General features: G+C 45.6%; 2 protein-coding genes across 2 annotated transcripts; one reads left to right on the forward strand and one right to left on the reverse strand.

Moving 5' to 3' along the window:
- Nucleotides 1-4,549: 4,549 nt before the first annotated feature.
- Nucleotides 4,550-5,149, reverse strand: SERLADRAFT_407313 (uncharacterized protein; the record flags this gene model as incomplete). Its single annotated transcript, XM_007316692.1, has 2 exons — nt 4,550-4,891; nt 4,934-5,149. The coding sequence occupies 2 exons, from the start codon at nt 5,147-5,149 to the stop codon at nt 4,550-4,552; spliced, it is 558 nt and encodes a 185-aa protein (XP_007316754.1).
- A 2,619-nt stretch (nt 5,150-7,768) lies between these two features.
- On the forward strand, nt 7,769-8,194 carry SERLADRAFT_385402 (uncharacterized protein; the record flags this gene model as incomplete). The annotated part of the gene is made up of 2 exons (XM_007316693.1): nt 7,769-7,875; nt 7,952-8,194. A coding segment is annotated over one exon (185 nt), but the record flags the coding sequence as incomplete, so codon positions are not given.
- Between the last annotated feature and the right edge of the window lie 7,259 nt (nt 8,195-15,453).

Raw genomic sequence — 15,453 nt, forward strand, 5'->3', positions numbered from 1 at the left:
CTTTCAATACCACACTGATATTAACAGAGAAATCGCCTCGAGACAGTGTTGGTTAATAGGGCTTGTATATGAGTCAACAAAGTGACTTAAGCTCCCCAAACACCGCAGACTGAGAGAGGCTCTAGGCAACAGCAAACTGAGGCAATGCAGGCGAGCTTCACAGTCTATAGGCTTGTTCTATCTGATAATGGACAGAGCAGAGAAGATTGGAGCTTTATGCACACACCAGATATGCCAAAAAGCGAAAAATAGGGCAAAAAGTCGAAAATGATGCAGAGACAGATAGGATGGATGGATTGCCCCCTAATCAGAGGTATATGGAACGTTTATATAGAGCAATAGATGGCCCAAATATCACAACAAGTGAAGCACAGGATGTGGAGATATGCAATAGGGGTGCAATAGGGGTGAAAGTGCCAAAAATGCGAACTTCACAGAGGGTGATGGAGTGGATGGATTGCCCCCAAATTGAGGGTGTAGAGTGCGATAGTATAGGGTACTAGATGGCTCAAATAGGGCCAAGATCCGAGCACAGGATGTGGAGATATGGAGTAGGGGGCCAAAAGGTGATCAAATGATGATGAAGGCTCACAGAAAGATCCAGCTCAAATCCAACCGCTCTGACAGGTCTCCTAGGGTTATTTAGGCCGTAGAAGACGATGGTAGAAGTTTGGGGACGATCAGATAAGGATTGGGTGAGATATGATACAGATAAGACCAAAAAAGCGTCCAAAATGGGGGTAACTTGCAACAAGGAGTTGTTGTTGGAGATCAGGATGAGATCAGAGTAATCTGAGGTGATGGATGGGATAATAGGAGTCCCAGAAGACGATGGTTACGATGGATAAGCAGTAGGACGCTTGGATGGTGAGATATGAGGTCAGGAAGATGGCTAGAGCACAGGGCTCATAACCTATTAAGAACAAAGCTTGAAGGAAGTGTCTAGCCACTTGCTGAGAGCAATCAGGGACTGGAACTAGAGTCCAATGTGAGTAACTATATTATTAGAGAGTATGACAGGTATACAGTACCTAGAGTCCAATGTGAGTAACTAGAGAATAGGAAGCATTGGACTCTGCAGTACTGTCCGATGTTTTGTAAACAAAGGTAAACAAAGGAGCCACAAAGGCGAAATAATAGAGAACACAATCAACACTGAATGGTAGAGGGATAGATAGAGAAAGGAATGAAAATATAGAGGTAGCACAAAGGTGCAGAATCACCAAAACTAACACAAGCTTCAGTTGTGGTGGGAGGACAAGGTGCGGATGTACATGGAGATGCAAGGCAGGCGAGGGATGAGATTCAGGAATATATTGATGGTCACTATATTGGTCCTGTGGAAACATGCTGGCATCTCCTGGAGTTCCCTATGCATGAAGAAAAACCAACAGTATTGCGCCTGCCCGTTCACTTAGAGGATCAACAAACTGTATTCTTCAATGCCCATGATAATGCAGAGAATATAATCAATAACAACTGTACATCAAAGACTCAACTCACAGAATAGTTCACTGCCAATAAAGATCACCCTGAAGGCCGTCACATACCTTATCAGGATTATCCTCAATATTTTGTCTGGAACAAAGGTGAAAAAATGGACTCCAAGAAAACAACAATTTGCTATAGGGAGAATGATGTTTGTCCATCCAAGCCAAGGGGAGCACTTCTACCTCCATACACTGCTCACAGTGGTCCCTGGAGCAGAGAGTTGGGAAGATTTGTGCACATTTGATGGGGTTTTACATCCAACTTACAAAGCTGCATGTGCTGCACGTGGCCTGTTAGAAGACGATGGTGAATGGGATCAGTGTTTGGCAGAAGCAGGAGATATGCAGACAGGCCCTGAACTCTGTGCTCTCTTTGCAGTTATCTTACTGCAATGTCTCCCAAATGAGCCTGCAAACCTTCAGAATTGGCACAAACACAAGATTTGTGATGATTTACACCATCGCCTTCTACAAAGAGGGATTGCCCAACCTTCAGAAGACCAGATTTATGATTATAGACTATTCTTGCTGGATGAAGCACCAATGCAACACCGTCATGGGATTGAAGCATTAGATTGTATATTACAGGACATTTTGGATAATCAACTTCCATTTGGAGGCATTACAATGGTCTTTGGAGGGGACTTCCGCCAAACAACACCTGTTGTTCCAAGAAGGTCAAGGCAACGCATTATTTCTGCCTCTCTTAGAAGGTCACGACTGTGGACAAATATCCATGTCTGCTATCTCACACAGAACATATGCCTGCACCGTACTCCAGAAAGTGAAGCCTTTGCTAGCTGGATGTTGGTGGTGGTCTTGGAATTGCAGGAGATGGAACTATTGAGCTTCCCGCCAACATGCTTATGCTAGAAAACACCATAGACTCATTAGTCAACACTACCTATCCTGGAATTGCAAATGGAGACAAAGATGACCATTATTTCCTCCACCGCACCATCCTCTCCACAAAAAATGATGCCGTTAGCAACCTTAATTCAGCAATCCTCACAAAATTCCCTGGAGAAGAGTTAGCAGCTCTGTAAGTGGTTGGAGAGGGACATGAATATTATCCTGTGGAATTCTTGAACTCCTTGCAAGTATATGGCCTTCCACTTATGCTCCTCCATGATATTGATCCCCTAAATGGACTCTGTAATGGAACACACATGATTTTGAAAGAGATGAAGAGAAGAGTATGTTAGTTTTGGTGATTCTGCACCTTTGTGCTACCTCTATATTTTCATTCCTTTCTCTATCTATTCTTCTATCATTCAGTATTGATTGTGTTCTCTATTATTTCGCCTTTGTGGCTGCTTTGTTTACCTTTGTTTACAAAACATCGGACAGTACTGCAGAGTCCAATGCTTCCTATTCTCTAGTTACTCACATTGGACTCTAGGTACTGTATACCTGTCATACATACTCTCTAATAATATAGTTACTCACATTGGACTCTAGTTCCAGTCCCTGATTGCTCTCAGCAAGTGGCTAGACACTTCCTTCAAGCTTTGTTCTTAATAGAGTATTGAAATGCCGTGTCTTGGGAGGAAAACATGCAGGAAAGATAGCTTTTATTCCACGCCTCACATTGGAACCTTCATCAGAAAAATTGCCCATCAAGCTATCACATCGTCAATTCCCTGTCCGTGCTGCCTTTGCCATGACCATCAACAAGTCTCAAGGTCAATCAGTGACACAGGTTGGGCTGGATTTACATGTTCCAGTGTTTTCACATGGGCAATGTTATGTTGCATTGTCTCGCTGCACTTCAGGAGAGAAAATGAAAGTGCTATTTCCACATGGTTCAAATGATAGATGTACTGTCAATGTGGTGTATCCCGAAATTCTGATCGGCTTTATCTGTGACTGGCAAGTAGATTTTTCCCCAATTCTCACCCTTTTTACTAAAGTGTTTTATTCTCAGATCATATTTTCATCATTTACCATTTCTGGAGTCTCTTTTTTTATTTCTCATCAATTTATCAATATAGTACCATAGACTTTTTACGTTACAATATATGTTGATGTTTGCAAAGATTCAATGAACCATCTGCTTGATTCAGTATACTGTGCAAGTTTAGGGCAGGCTTATAAGGACATTCAACAACAGAACTGCAAGTCAAACATGCATCATAGGATTCAAAGACTTAACATACATTACAGACAGCATAAGTTTACTTAACAGTGGTATTATTATTAATATTATTTATTATATCACAAAAACATCGCACCAGTGGCAGAGCCACGAGCTGGACCTCGTCTATAACGAAGGGGACGGTGGTCCCAAATGCCGCATGCGAGCCACATTGCGTCGGTTATTTCACTTAGTTTTGCTTGCGTGGTTTTTGTGGCAACACAGAAGCAGTACAGTGTGTAACACCATAAACTGGCAAATCCCACGGTCCAAATTTAAAAATGTATCTCCTCTCTCAGATCACCATATATCATCCTAGAAATCATATAAAATAGAAGATATATACTATACTAATAAACCTATCAGAGCAGAATTTTAAACTTTCTCCATCTGAAAATAGGTATCAAAGAATTTCTGAATTTCAGTCGGAGTATGCTGAAGTTTCCTTATTTAGTAATTTTTATAATTGGAGAGTTAAATAATTGCCATATGCAGTAGCTACCATACATTGCATATTGCAGTGTGTTTGTACTAAATAGCCATTCATAGTAAGATAGGGTGCATGCAGAGCCCTCTGATGTCAGGTGGTGTGACATTTTGTGACACTTAGCAGCGGTGCACCGGTGTGACAATCCAAATTGAGAAGGTGGGTTTGGCCTTCCAAAGGCCCAAGGCAATCAAGGGCAAGTCGAGAGAAACAGAAAGAAGCAAATCTATATCGGTACGGAAAATCAAACCCTTCAAATAAGCATCCATGAATCGACAAGAACACGTTGTGAACCTATATTGGTACGGAAAATGAGAATAAAGAAGATCACAATCAATAGTTCACTCACCGGTGCATGGTAATCAAAGGGACTGAGTCCAGTGCTGCGAGAAATTTTTGTTCAAGATCAGCTTCTTTGGACGACGCGGGAAATTGTCAATACAGCTGCTTTGCAAAGCCCCAGCATTGCTCTATAAAGTTGACCTCACAGTGAAACTTTGGGAGGAAAAGCACTTGATAACCACAAGTTTTGCAAAGCGTCTCCAGGAGGGACTTGACCCTGACAAAGTCAGGTTGTGTGTAGAGAATCCGCCAACAGCAACAGTTGATTTGATTTTTCTTGCAGTTGAAATTCTTTCCGCATTGGGCTTTCAGCTTTGTGTAATTGGGGACCATGAATTTTGATGGATCCTTGTGTTTGCGTTCCTCCAAAATCACTGCCTTCCCTTTGAAGACGCCCTCAGGACCGCATGGGTCATCCAGAGGGAAATAGAGTGGCTACATGGTACCATCATCAAGCCTTTCATCAGACATTGGCACCTTGATCTTGCAGATTTTCCCATCTGCGATGAACACAGATTTCCCATCTGCATCAACTTGGTTCACCTCAATACCCCAGTTCCCCCCATTCTTCGGTATGCCTTTAGGCACCTTGCGAGCGGTAAGTGTGTTATCAGCACACTTTAGGTGAGTGGTGGCATTGTCAAAGATGAGGATGTGGTCTTCATCACAATAATGCTCGTCTAGGATGTCCATTGCATTTTTCGCATGTTTTTGGATATCAAGGTTCATAAAATAACCATTACGTGCCTTTCCGCACCTAAACAGCACTCTGCCTTGTTTGTTTCCATCCAGAGATCTTAGCCACCCATAATTGGCAGACACAAAGTCAGCAACCATTAATGAAGCACCCTCCCCATTTGTGCGTGGAGTCGCAGTTTTACCTTTGAAAACCCAGTGGACAACACATCAATCATTCACATAGAATTTGGATTCGTTGTGGAACCAAATGACAACATGGCACTGCAGTGGGTTAGGGCCAAGCACCTCTGTATTGTCTGTAAGCCATTTCCATGTGCAATCTTCAAGTTGTTAGTTTTGGTGATTCTGCACCTTTGTGCTACCTCTATATTTTCATTCCTTTCTCTATCTATCCCTCTACCATTCAGTGTTGATTGTGTTCTCTATTATTTCGCCTTTGTGGCTCCTTTGTTTACCTTTGTTTACAAAACATCGGACAGTACTGCAGAGTCCAATGCTTCCTATTCTCTAGTTACTCACATTGGACTCTAGGTACTGTATACCTGTCATACTCTCTAATAATATAGTTACTCACATTGGACTCTAGTTCCAGTCCCTGATTGCTCTCAGCAAGTGGCTAGACACTTCCTTCAAGCTTTGTTCTTAATAGGTTATGAGCCCTGTGCTCTAGCCATCTTCCTGACCTCATATCTCACCATCCAAGCGTCCTACTGCTTATCCATCGTAACCATCGTCTTCTGGGACTCCTATTATCCCATCCATCACCTCAGATTACTCTGATCTCATCCTGATCTCCAACAACAACTCCTTGTTGCAAGTTACCCCCATTTTGGACGCTTTTTTGGTCTATCTGTATCATATCTCACCAATCTTATCTGATCGTCCCCAAACTTCTACCATCGTCTTCTACGGCCTAAATAACCCTAGGAGACCTGTCAGAGCGGTTGGATTTGAGCTGGATCTTTCTGTGAGCCTTCATCATCATTTGATCACCTTTTGGCCCCCTACTCCATATCTCCACATCCTGTGCTCGGATCTTGGCCCTATTTGAGCCATCTAGTACCCTATACTATCGCACTCTACACCCTCAATTTGGGGGCAATCCATCCACTCCATCACCCTCTGTGAAGTTCGCATTTTTGGCACTTTCACCCCTATTGCACCCCTATTGCATATCTCCACATCCTGTGCTTCACTTGTTGTGATATTTGGGCCATCTATTGCTCTATATAAACGTTCCATATACCTCTGATTAGGGGGCAATCCATCCATCCTATCTGTCTCTGCATCATTTTCGACTTTTTGCCCTATTTTTCGCTTTTTGGCATATCTGGTGTGTGCATAAAGCTCCAATCTTCTCTGCTCTGTCCATTATCAGATAGAACAAGCCTATAGACTGTGAAGCTCGCCTGCATTGCCTCAGTTTGCTGTTGCCTAGAGCCTCTCTCAGTCTGCGGTGTTTGGGGAGCTTAAGTCACTTTGTTGACTCATATACAAGCCCTATTAACCAACACTGTCTCGAGGCGATTTCTCTGTTAATATCAGTGTGGTATTGAAAGGGGAACACAGGCGTAACCCTGTAGCAGCACTAGGAAGCCTTAGCACCCTCCTGGATCGCTTTTGGACGCTTTTTGGACCCTATTTGGACCTATCCTTGCGCTTTCTGACCCTCTCCATATCCTCTCTCTACCGCCTCACCATCTTATCTGCTCACCTCCTACTGTTACCCATTGTCTTTGCCACTGTTTCATCGCCTATAGCCGTCTCCTACATCATTTATCTTTGCTCTATCGTCTTATACAACACCCATCATGTCTGACTCTGATCCCAAGTTCCATCCCTTGTCTGGCACTAACTACCCCCAGTGGAGTGGTGAAATGCAAGCTTGGTTGATGACCAAGGGACTGTGGAGGCTTGTCTCTGGTGCTGAAAAGTGTCCTGGGACTGACGCTGAAGCAATAGAGAAATGGGAGTTGAGAGCTGAAAAGGCTGCTGGTGCATTATACCTCAATGTCACCAAAGAGCAGCGCATCCATCTTGATGGCATCATTGATGATCCTGTCAAGATCTGGGAGAAACTGGCCATTGTGCACGTCTCTAAGAAGCCTGGGACGAGATTTAACGCCTATGACGACTTCTTCTCTATCAGAAAGAAGGAGGACGAGTCCCTGCAGTCTCTCATGACCAGGATTGACGAAGGCATGCATCAGATTCAAAATCTTCGTCCTACAGGCTTTAAATTGGCTGAATTGGACGATGAACTGACATGTATGGCCATGATTAGGGCGCTTCCTGATCAGTATGCCCACTTCACTTCATCTTTACTGCTTCTGGGCACCTTGGACAAGACCCAGCTCAGGGATGCTTTCCTTGCTGAAGAGGTCAATCGCCGTCGTCGTGCTGAAGTCGATTCTGCCTTGCATTCTTCGTCTACCACTGCCAATAGCACCTGCACCCATCCTAACTGCCATCATTGCAACCAATCCACCACCTCTACTCGCATTCAGTATGATTTCTGTGGTTTACTTGGTCATACCCAGGATAAATGCCACAGATATGTTATCAGTCGCCAACAGGCGGTGGAGGGCGCTAAGAACCGCTACAAGCGTGGCAATAAGGCTCAGGCAGGCTCCAGCAACTCTCAGAATACCTCTCAGCAGCCCAAATCTTCGCCCAATAATGCCAATTCATCTACTGTGGTCACTGAATCAGCTGGAAATGCAAGTCTTCGTCCCATTCATCCCTCTGATCCTCACTGCCCTCTCCAACTTGATGCTGACGTTGATTGGAATGCAGACACAGGCACCACTTCTCATATGACACCTCATCGTCATTGGGTGCACCACTATACCCCATATTGTGTGCCAATCAAGCTGGCTGATCACACTGTCGTCTATTCAGCTGGTGTTGGTACTGTGGTGTTTAATCCTGTGATGAATGGCAAAGTGGCTAGGGCTGTGGAATTCTCTAGAGTGCTCCATGTACCAGATCTTCGAAATAATCTCCTCTCAGTCTTGTATTTAACTCGTCAAAGTGGTTTCAATGTCACCATTTCGTCTCATTCCATGTCCTTTATGCGTGACAACACTCTCTTGTTCACTGCAACTATCAATGACAACAATGCAGCATTCCTTGATGGATCTACTGCTGCTTGTGTTGAACTGGGACATTTCACTGTGACTATACCACTTGATTTGACGCTCTGGCATCGCAGATTGGCTCATCACCATCATGCTGATGTCAAGAGACTGATACAGAGAGATCTGGTTACTGGGCTGACACTGGACTCCAAGGCTGCTCCTGATCCTGTCTGTGAACCGTGCTTGTCTGGCAAGATGCATGCCAATCCATTCCCCTCATCTGATACTCGCTCTGCTCATCCTTTGGACCTCATCCACTCTGATGTTCACCAAGTCTCTTCCCCCACATTCTCTGGTTATCGCTACTGGGTCACCTTCATTGATGATCACAGTCGATTCCGTGTTGTTGTGCCTCTCAAGGCCAAGTCAGATGTCTTTGATGCTTTCAAGAGATTCAAGGCTTATGCTGAGACTCAATTGGAGCGCAAAATCAAGGCTCTGCGTGATGACAAAGGGGGAGAGTACATGTCCAAGGAATTTGAGCAATTCACAGATGACCATGGGATTGTGAGACAGCATACCACCAGGAATCGTCCTCAGCAGAACGGTGTGGCAGAGCGAGCAAACAGACTTCTGACTGAGCGTATCACTGCCATGTTATCAGAGTCTGGATTGCCTAATAGCTTTTGGGGTGAATGTCTGTCCGCTTTGGTGCATGTCTGGAACAGGTGTCCCACTGATGCAGTGGCCCATGCCACTCCCTTTGAGCTGTGGTATGGACGCAAGCCTGACATGTCTCACCTTCGCGTTTGGGGCTGCACTGCCTATGTGCATGTACAAAAGGACAAGAGGGGCGTCTTTGGCTCTCATATGGAGAAATGTGTGTTCATTGGTTACCCTGAGGGGTACAAGGGATGGAAGTTCTACAATCCTACCACCAAGCGCACTGTTATCTCTGAGAGAGCTGATTTTGATGAGCGCTACTTCCCTGGCTTGAAGAGGTCTTCTGACAATGTCCCACCTCCAGCTCCACCTCCTACTCCACCTGCGCTATCCATGCCATTGGGCCTGATTGAGGATGTGCCTGCACCAGGTCCAGGGGGAGATATGGGCCCACCAGCTGCGCTTCAGCAGCCTCAGCCATTGCCTGACAATGGGCCTCATTTGGACCTTGATCCAGAACCTCCTGTAAATCAGCCTCCTGTACTCCCAGACCAACCTCTTCATCGTTCACCATCTCCTGATATGCCTCTTGCTCTCAGACGTCCTGTTAGGGCTAAGAAACCACCTGGAGAGTGGTGGGTTCAACACAGAGAACCCACTCCTGCCATTGACAGTGACAGTGATTCTGAGGCAGATGGTGATCAAATGGCCCACTTTGGTGATTCTGCTGAACCTAGGTCGTTTGCAGACGCTATGAGGCGCCCAGATGCGAACAAGTGGAGAGAGGCAGCCATGGAAGAGCTCCAAGCTCATGAGCGCAATGGTACTTGGTCACTAGTGGAACTACCTCCTGGAGTCAAGGCAATTGGTGGCAAGTGGGTCTTCAAGATCAAGCGCAACTCAGATGGCACTGTTGAGCGCTACAAGGCCAGATATGTGGCCAAAGGTTATAACCAGCGCCCTGGCTTTGATTTCCTCGAAATATTTGCACCCACTGTCCGTATATCGTCCATCAGAGTTGTCCTTGCCATTGCAGCCATCCACAACCTCCATTTGCGCTCCATTGACATTTCCCATGCATTCCTCAATGGAGTCATGGATGTCAAGGTCTACATGCACCAGCCAGAGGGATTCCATCAGGGTCCTCGCAATCTTGTTTGCCAGTTGGACAAGGCCATCTATGGGACAAAGCAGGGAGGCAGAATGTGGAACCAGAAGATGCACACTGTGCTTGAAAAACTCGGATTCAAGCGTACTTATTCAGACTCTGCCATCTATGTCTTTAACAGAGCTGATGTGCGCATTATCCTGCCTGTCTTTGTTGATGACATGACACTGGCATCCACTTCTACTTCTGCACTTGACCAAGCTGTCAAGGATCTCTCCCAGCACTTCAAGCTTCGTGATCTTGGCCCTACTTCCTACCTACTTGGCATATCCATCACCAGAGACATCAGCAATTGCACTATATCCTTGTCCCAACATCAGTACACTCTGGACATTCTGGAGCGCTTTGGCATGAAGGACTGCAAACCTGTGTCCACTCCTATGGATCCTGGTTTGCGCCTCACCAAGGACATGTCTCCCAAGACATCCAGTGATGCTGCTATGATGAAGGACATTCCCTACCTTGCTGCTGTTGGTGCTCTGATGTATTTGGCCACCACCACTCGTCCTGACATTGCCTACACTGTTGGAGTCCTTGCCAGATATAACTCTAATCCTGGTCTCACTCACTGGAGCGCTGTCAAGCACTTGTTTCGCTACTTGCAAGGCACCCTTGATCACTCCCTTGTCCTTGGTCCTGATCCCAATTCCACTGAACTCTTCACCACTTTCTCTGATGCCGATCATGGTGGTGACAAGGACTCTGGTCGTTCTACTGGTGCCTATATTGTCAAGATGGGATCTGGTGCTGTCTCCTGGAGCTCCAAGCTTCAGAACATTGTTGCTCTATCCACCACTGAAGCAGAATATATTGCTGCTGTTGAGGCTGGCAAAGAGATCTGCTGGATGCGAAATCTGTTGAAGGAAATGGGCTATCCTATCACCTCTCCTTCCACCCTTCACATTGACAACCAATCTGCCATCTCTGTATCCAAGAATCCTGAGCACCATGGTCGCATGAAACACCTTGATTTGCGATGGCACTGGTTGAGAGATGTTGTTGACTCTGGGCAGATTGCTCCTACTTTGTTCCCACTGCTGAAATGCCTGCAGACTTGTTGACCAAGGCTCTTGCCAAGCCTAAAGTCGAAGTGTTCAGGAAGATGATGGGACTGATTAGAGCAGGGGGGAGCTGATGCTTGGGAGGTGCAGCATCAGGGGGGAGTGTTAGTTTTGGTGATTCTGCACCTTTGTGCTACCTCTATATTTTCATTCCTTTTTCTATCTATCCCTCTACCATTCACTATTGATTGTGTTCTCTATTATTTCGCCTTTGTGGCTGCTTTGTTTACCTTTGTTTACAAAACATCGGACAGTACTGCAGAGTCCAATGCTTCCTATTCTCTAGTTACTCACATTGGACTCTAGTTTCCAGTCCCTGATTGCTCTCAGCAAGTGGCTAGACACTTCCTTCAAGCTTTGTTCTTAATATTCAGATTCTAATTGGCATGCCTGGCGCCCTTGATTATTTTTTTGTTGAGCGGCCTGCGCTCCTTTTCTGCAGTCTCGGGACATGTGTCCCTCTTGGCCGCAATTGTAGCAGTTCCCCTTGAATCTGCACATCTGTCCCTCTTGGACCGCGCCGATATCCATGGGGGCTCCCTGCCCTGGTTGCAGCCTGAACGGCTTGAACCCGTGAGAATTTTTATGTTGGTTTGATAACCCAGGGCGCCTCTGGGATTTGTTGTTTTTGGTGGTGGACCCGCCACCTTGGTGCATCTGGTAAAGCTCCATGGCTCTACCGACTCGATGTACTTCCTCGGCCGCTAGGGACAAGTTCTTGTTCCTCGTATCTTGCAGGTAGATCTGCTCTGCAATGCGAGGGTTCACATTGCGTTCTAGCAGTTCCACTGCATGTTCATTTCCAAGCCCTCCTTGGATGGAAAGGGCCAGGAACCTGGTGATGTAATCATCTGTCCTCATGTTTCCTTGTTTGAAGGACCGGATTTGCTGACGCGCCCAGTCACGATCAGCTTGTGGTTTGAAGTATTTTTCGATCTCCTTCTTGAGATCCTCCCAGGTTGGCCACACTCCCGCGGTGTAGCACTCCTGAAGTCTTACTTGGGCGTATCGACCTGCCACAGGTCCTTTTAGTCGAGATAGCACCACGGTGGCTACCTCAAAATCGTCGGCAAACGTGTCCCAGTTTGCCTTGACCCAAATCTGAAGCTTGATCCACCACTCGGCAAATTGCGCTCTGTCTCCTTCAAAGGCGCCGGGGTCAGCGATGATTTCGACTTTTTTGTTGAATTTCTTTTCCACCGAGGGGGTTGCTACAGGGGGGTTTGTCTGTAGCTCGGCAAGTTGCAAGGTTAATGTTGCGATCTGCGTATGCATAGCGTGCAGTATTGCATTCATATCTGGTTGCGACGACATGTCGACTTGTTCTCTTTGTAAAGTAAAAAAAAGGTAACTGGGGGTCCCCGCTTGCTATCTGCGGATCTACCTCTTCCCAGCTGAGTATCGGATCTCAATCTCCGACTACCCACACTATAGTATTTTGAAAAGTATATAAAAAGTATTTGTAGGAAACCCTGGTCCGAACGGTTGTCAGGGGGTGGTCCGCTTGTTAAGCTGTCAACCCTTCTCCAACTGGCAGAGGCAAGTGCCCGGCCTGGTCAGAGGAAAGCGAAATTGAAGTTGTGTATTTTAATTCTAATCAACAGTGGTTCCACACCAACTGCTGAGCTAAGTACTCCCCTTAACGCTGGGGGCCGCGTATCAACAGTTTTGGTTCTTCTGGTAAGAAGTGTATGATTATGGACTATGGCTATGTAAATGAGCATACGGTTTAAAATGCATACCCACTACCGTTGATCAGTCAGCTAGTAGACAAGTTGGCTGGTGCCAAGATCTTAACAAAGATGGATCTTAGATGGGGGTACAATAACATATGAATCAAAGAGACAGATGCTTGGAAGGCCGCGTTCATGTGCCACCGAGGATCCTTTGAGCCCCTTGTCATGTTCTTTGGGTTGACCAATTCACCGGCGACCTTCCAGAGCATGATGAATGAGATCTTTGCGGATATGGAAAACTGTGTCGTCATTTACATTGACAATTTGTTAATATTTACAAAGTCGGACGATGAGGCTGAGCATGACAGGATCGTGCAAGAAGTCCTTTGACGCTTACAGGAACGGGACTTATTTGTCAAACCCAAAAAATGTAATTTTAAAGTAAAGGAAGTAGACTTCCTCGGTATGATAATAGGCCAGAACGGAATCAGGATGGATCCTGAGAAAGTTCAAGCTATCTTGGATTGGCCCAAACCTACTCGCATCAAAGGAGTTAGGGCCTTCCTTGGCTTGGGCAATTTCTACCGAAGATTTGTTAAAAACTTTGCAAAAATAATGAGACCGTTGAACGATCTCACTAAAAAGGACATTGTTTGGCATTGGGGCGCCAAGGAACAAGAAGCTTTTGATCAACTTAAACAGGCATTTACAACAGCGCCCATATTAGCATTTCCAGAATTAGACAAAGAGTTCTGGCTAGAAACCAACTCTTCTGATTTTGCTACTGGGGCTGTTCTATCAATTAAATGCACTGACAATCTTTGGAGGCCTTGTGCCTATTTATTGCATAGTTTGTTGCCTACAGAGTGCAACTATCAAATATACGATAAGGAGATGCTGGCCATCATTAGAGCTCTAGAGCACTGGCGGCACTACTTAGAAGGTGCTAGGCACCAATTTGAAATTTGGACCGATCATAAGAACCTGGAGTATTTTATGATGGCTCGAGACTTGAACCGAAGACAGGCCCGCTACGCGGTATACTTGTCAAGGTTTAATTATAAATTAATTCATAAGCCTGGAAGCTCTATGGGGAAAGCGGACACTTTATCCAGAAGAGAGGATCATGCCAATGGCATTGAAGATGACAACAAAGGTGTTACCTTGATAGACCAATCAAGGGTTGCCAATGTTAGAATCGGGCAGGATTCCGATCTTCTGGAAGTCTTCAAGAAAGACATCTCCTCAGAAGAGAAGGTGCGCCTTGCCGGCAATGAAAATTATTTATGGGAAGACGGGCTCTTCCATTTCAAAGACAAAATCTATGTGCCTGAGTCCGCAAGGATCAAGGCAATAGATAGACACCACGACACTCCAGTGGCTGGGCACCCTGGGTGGCAATGAACGATGGAGTTGATCTCCAGAAACTATATGTGGCCTGGCATGGTCAAAGACGTACAGGAATACGTAAAATCCTGTCTGAGATGTGCCATGGCTAAAAATTCTCACCAACCGCCGGCCGGTAAACTTATGCCGAATCCAATACCAGCTGGTACCTGGCAGGATATATCGGTTGATTTCACGACGGATCTGCCCGAGTCAAATGGGTACAATTCAGTAATGGTAGTAGTGGATCGCTTCTCCAAAGAAGTGGTATTCATACCTACCAATAAAACCATTACCGCCGCTGGTACGGCAGATTTATTTAAAGACTTTGTATGGTCTATCCACGGGTTACCAGAAACGGTTATCTCCGATAGAGGACCTCAATTTGCTAGCAAATTTATGAAAGAATTATGCCGGATGCTGGGCATCAAACCTAAATTATCAATGGTGTTCCATCTGCAAACTGATGGACAAATAGAGAGACTCAACCAGGAGTTGAAACAATATCTCCGAATATTTATTAATGACAGGCAGACGGATTGGGCCAAGTGGCTAAAAATAGCCCAGTTCTCATATAATATCAAACAGTCGTCGGCTACAGGAAAGGCACTGTTCAAGGTTACTAGATCGTACCTCCCCAGAATGGGTGTAGAACCTGGGAAAAACAAGAACGAGGCTGCTGGGAACATGGCCAAGGACATAAAATCTGTCTTAGATGAAACATGCAAGGTGCTATTTAAAACTGCAGAGCAAATGAAAAACAGGGCAGAGCTTAGACGCTCTAAAGCCCCTGATTACAAGGTCGGCGACCTGGTCTGGTTAGACACCGACCACTTAAAATCAAAAGATCGGCAGTCTAGAAAACTGACCAAAAAGTGGATTGGCCCTTACCAGATTAAGGAAGTCAAACCCAACGCGGTGGAGCTGGAACTCCCAAAACGAATGAGGGTAGTACCGACGGTCAACATAAGCCGTGTGAAACCCTACAAAGGGCCGCTGCCGGGACAGCGTGTAGACCGGCCCGGACCAGTTGTAGTCACCCAGGAAGGTGAAGAAGAGTTCAAAGTCGAACGGGTGGTGGATGCACGCTTGAAGCATGCTAAATTAGAATTCCTAGTCCTATGGAAGGGCTATGGAGACAAGGACAGAACGTGGGAACCAGAAACCCATCTGGACAATTCCCGCGACGCTGTTCGCGAATTCTATTCTAAGAATCCCTCAGCTCCTAGGAAGCTTAGAGGCATGGATTCAAAACTTTTTAATT

The sequence above is a fragment of the Serpula lacrymans genome, assembly GCF_000218685.1.
Source record: "Serpula lacrymans var. lacrymans S7.9 unplaced genomic scaffold SERLAscaffold_5, whole genome shotgun sequence".
NCBI lineage: Eukaryota > Fungi > Basidiomycota > Agaricomycetes > Boletales > Serpulaceae > Serpula > Serpula lacrymans.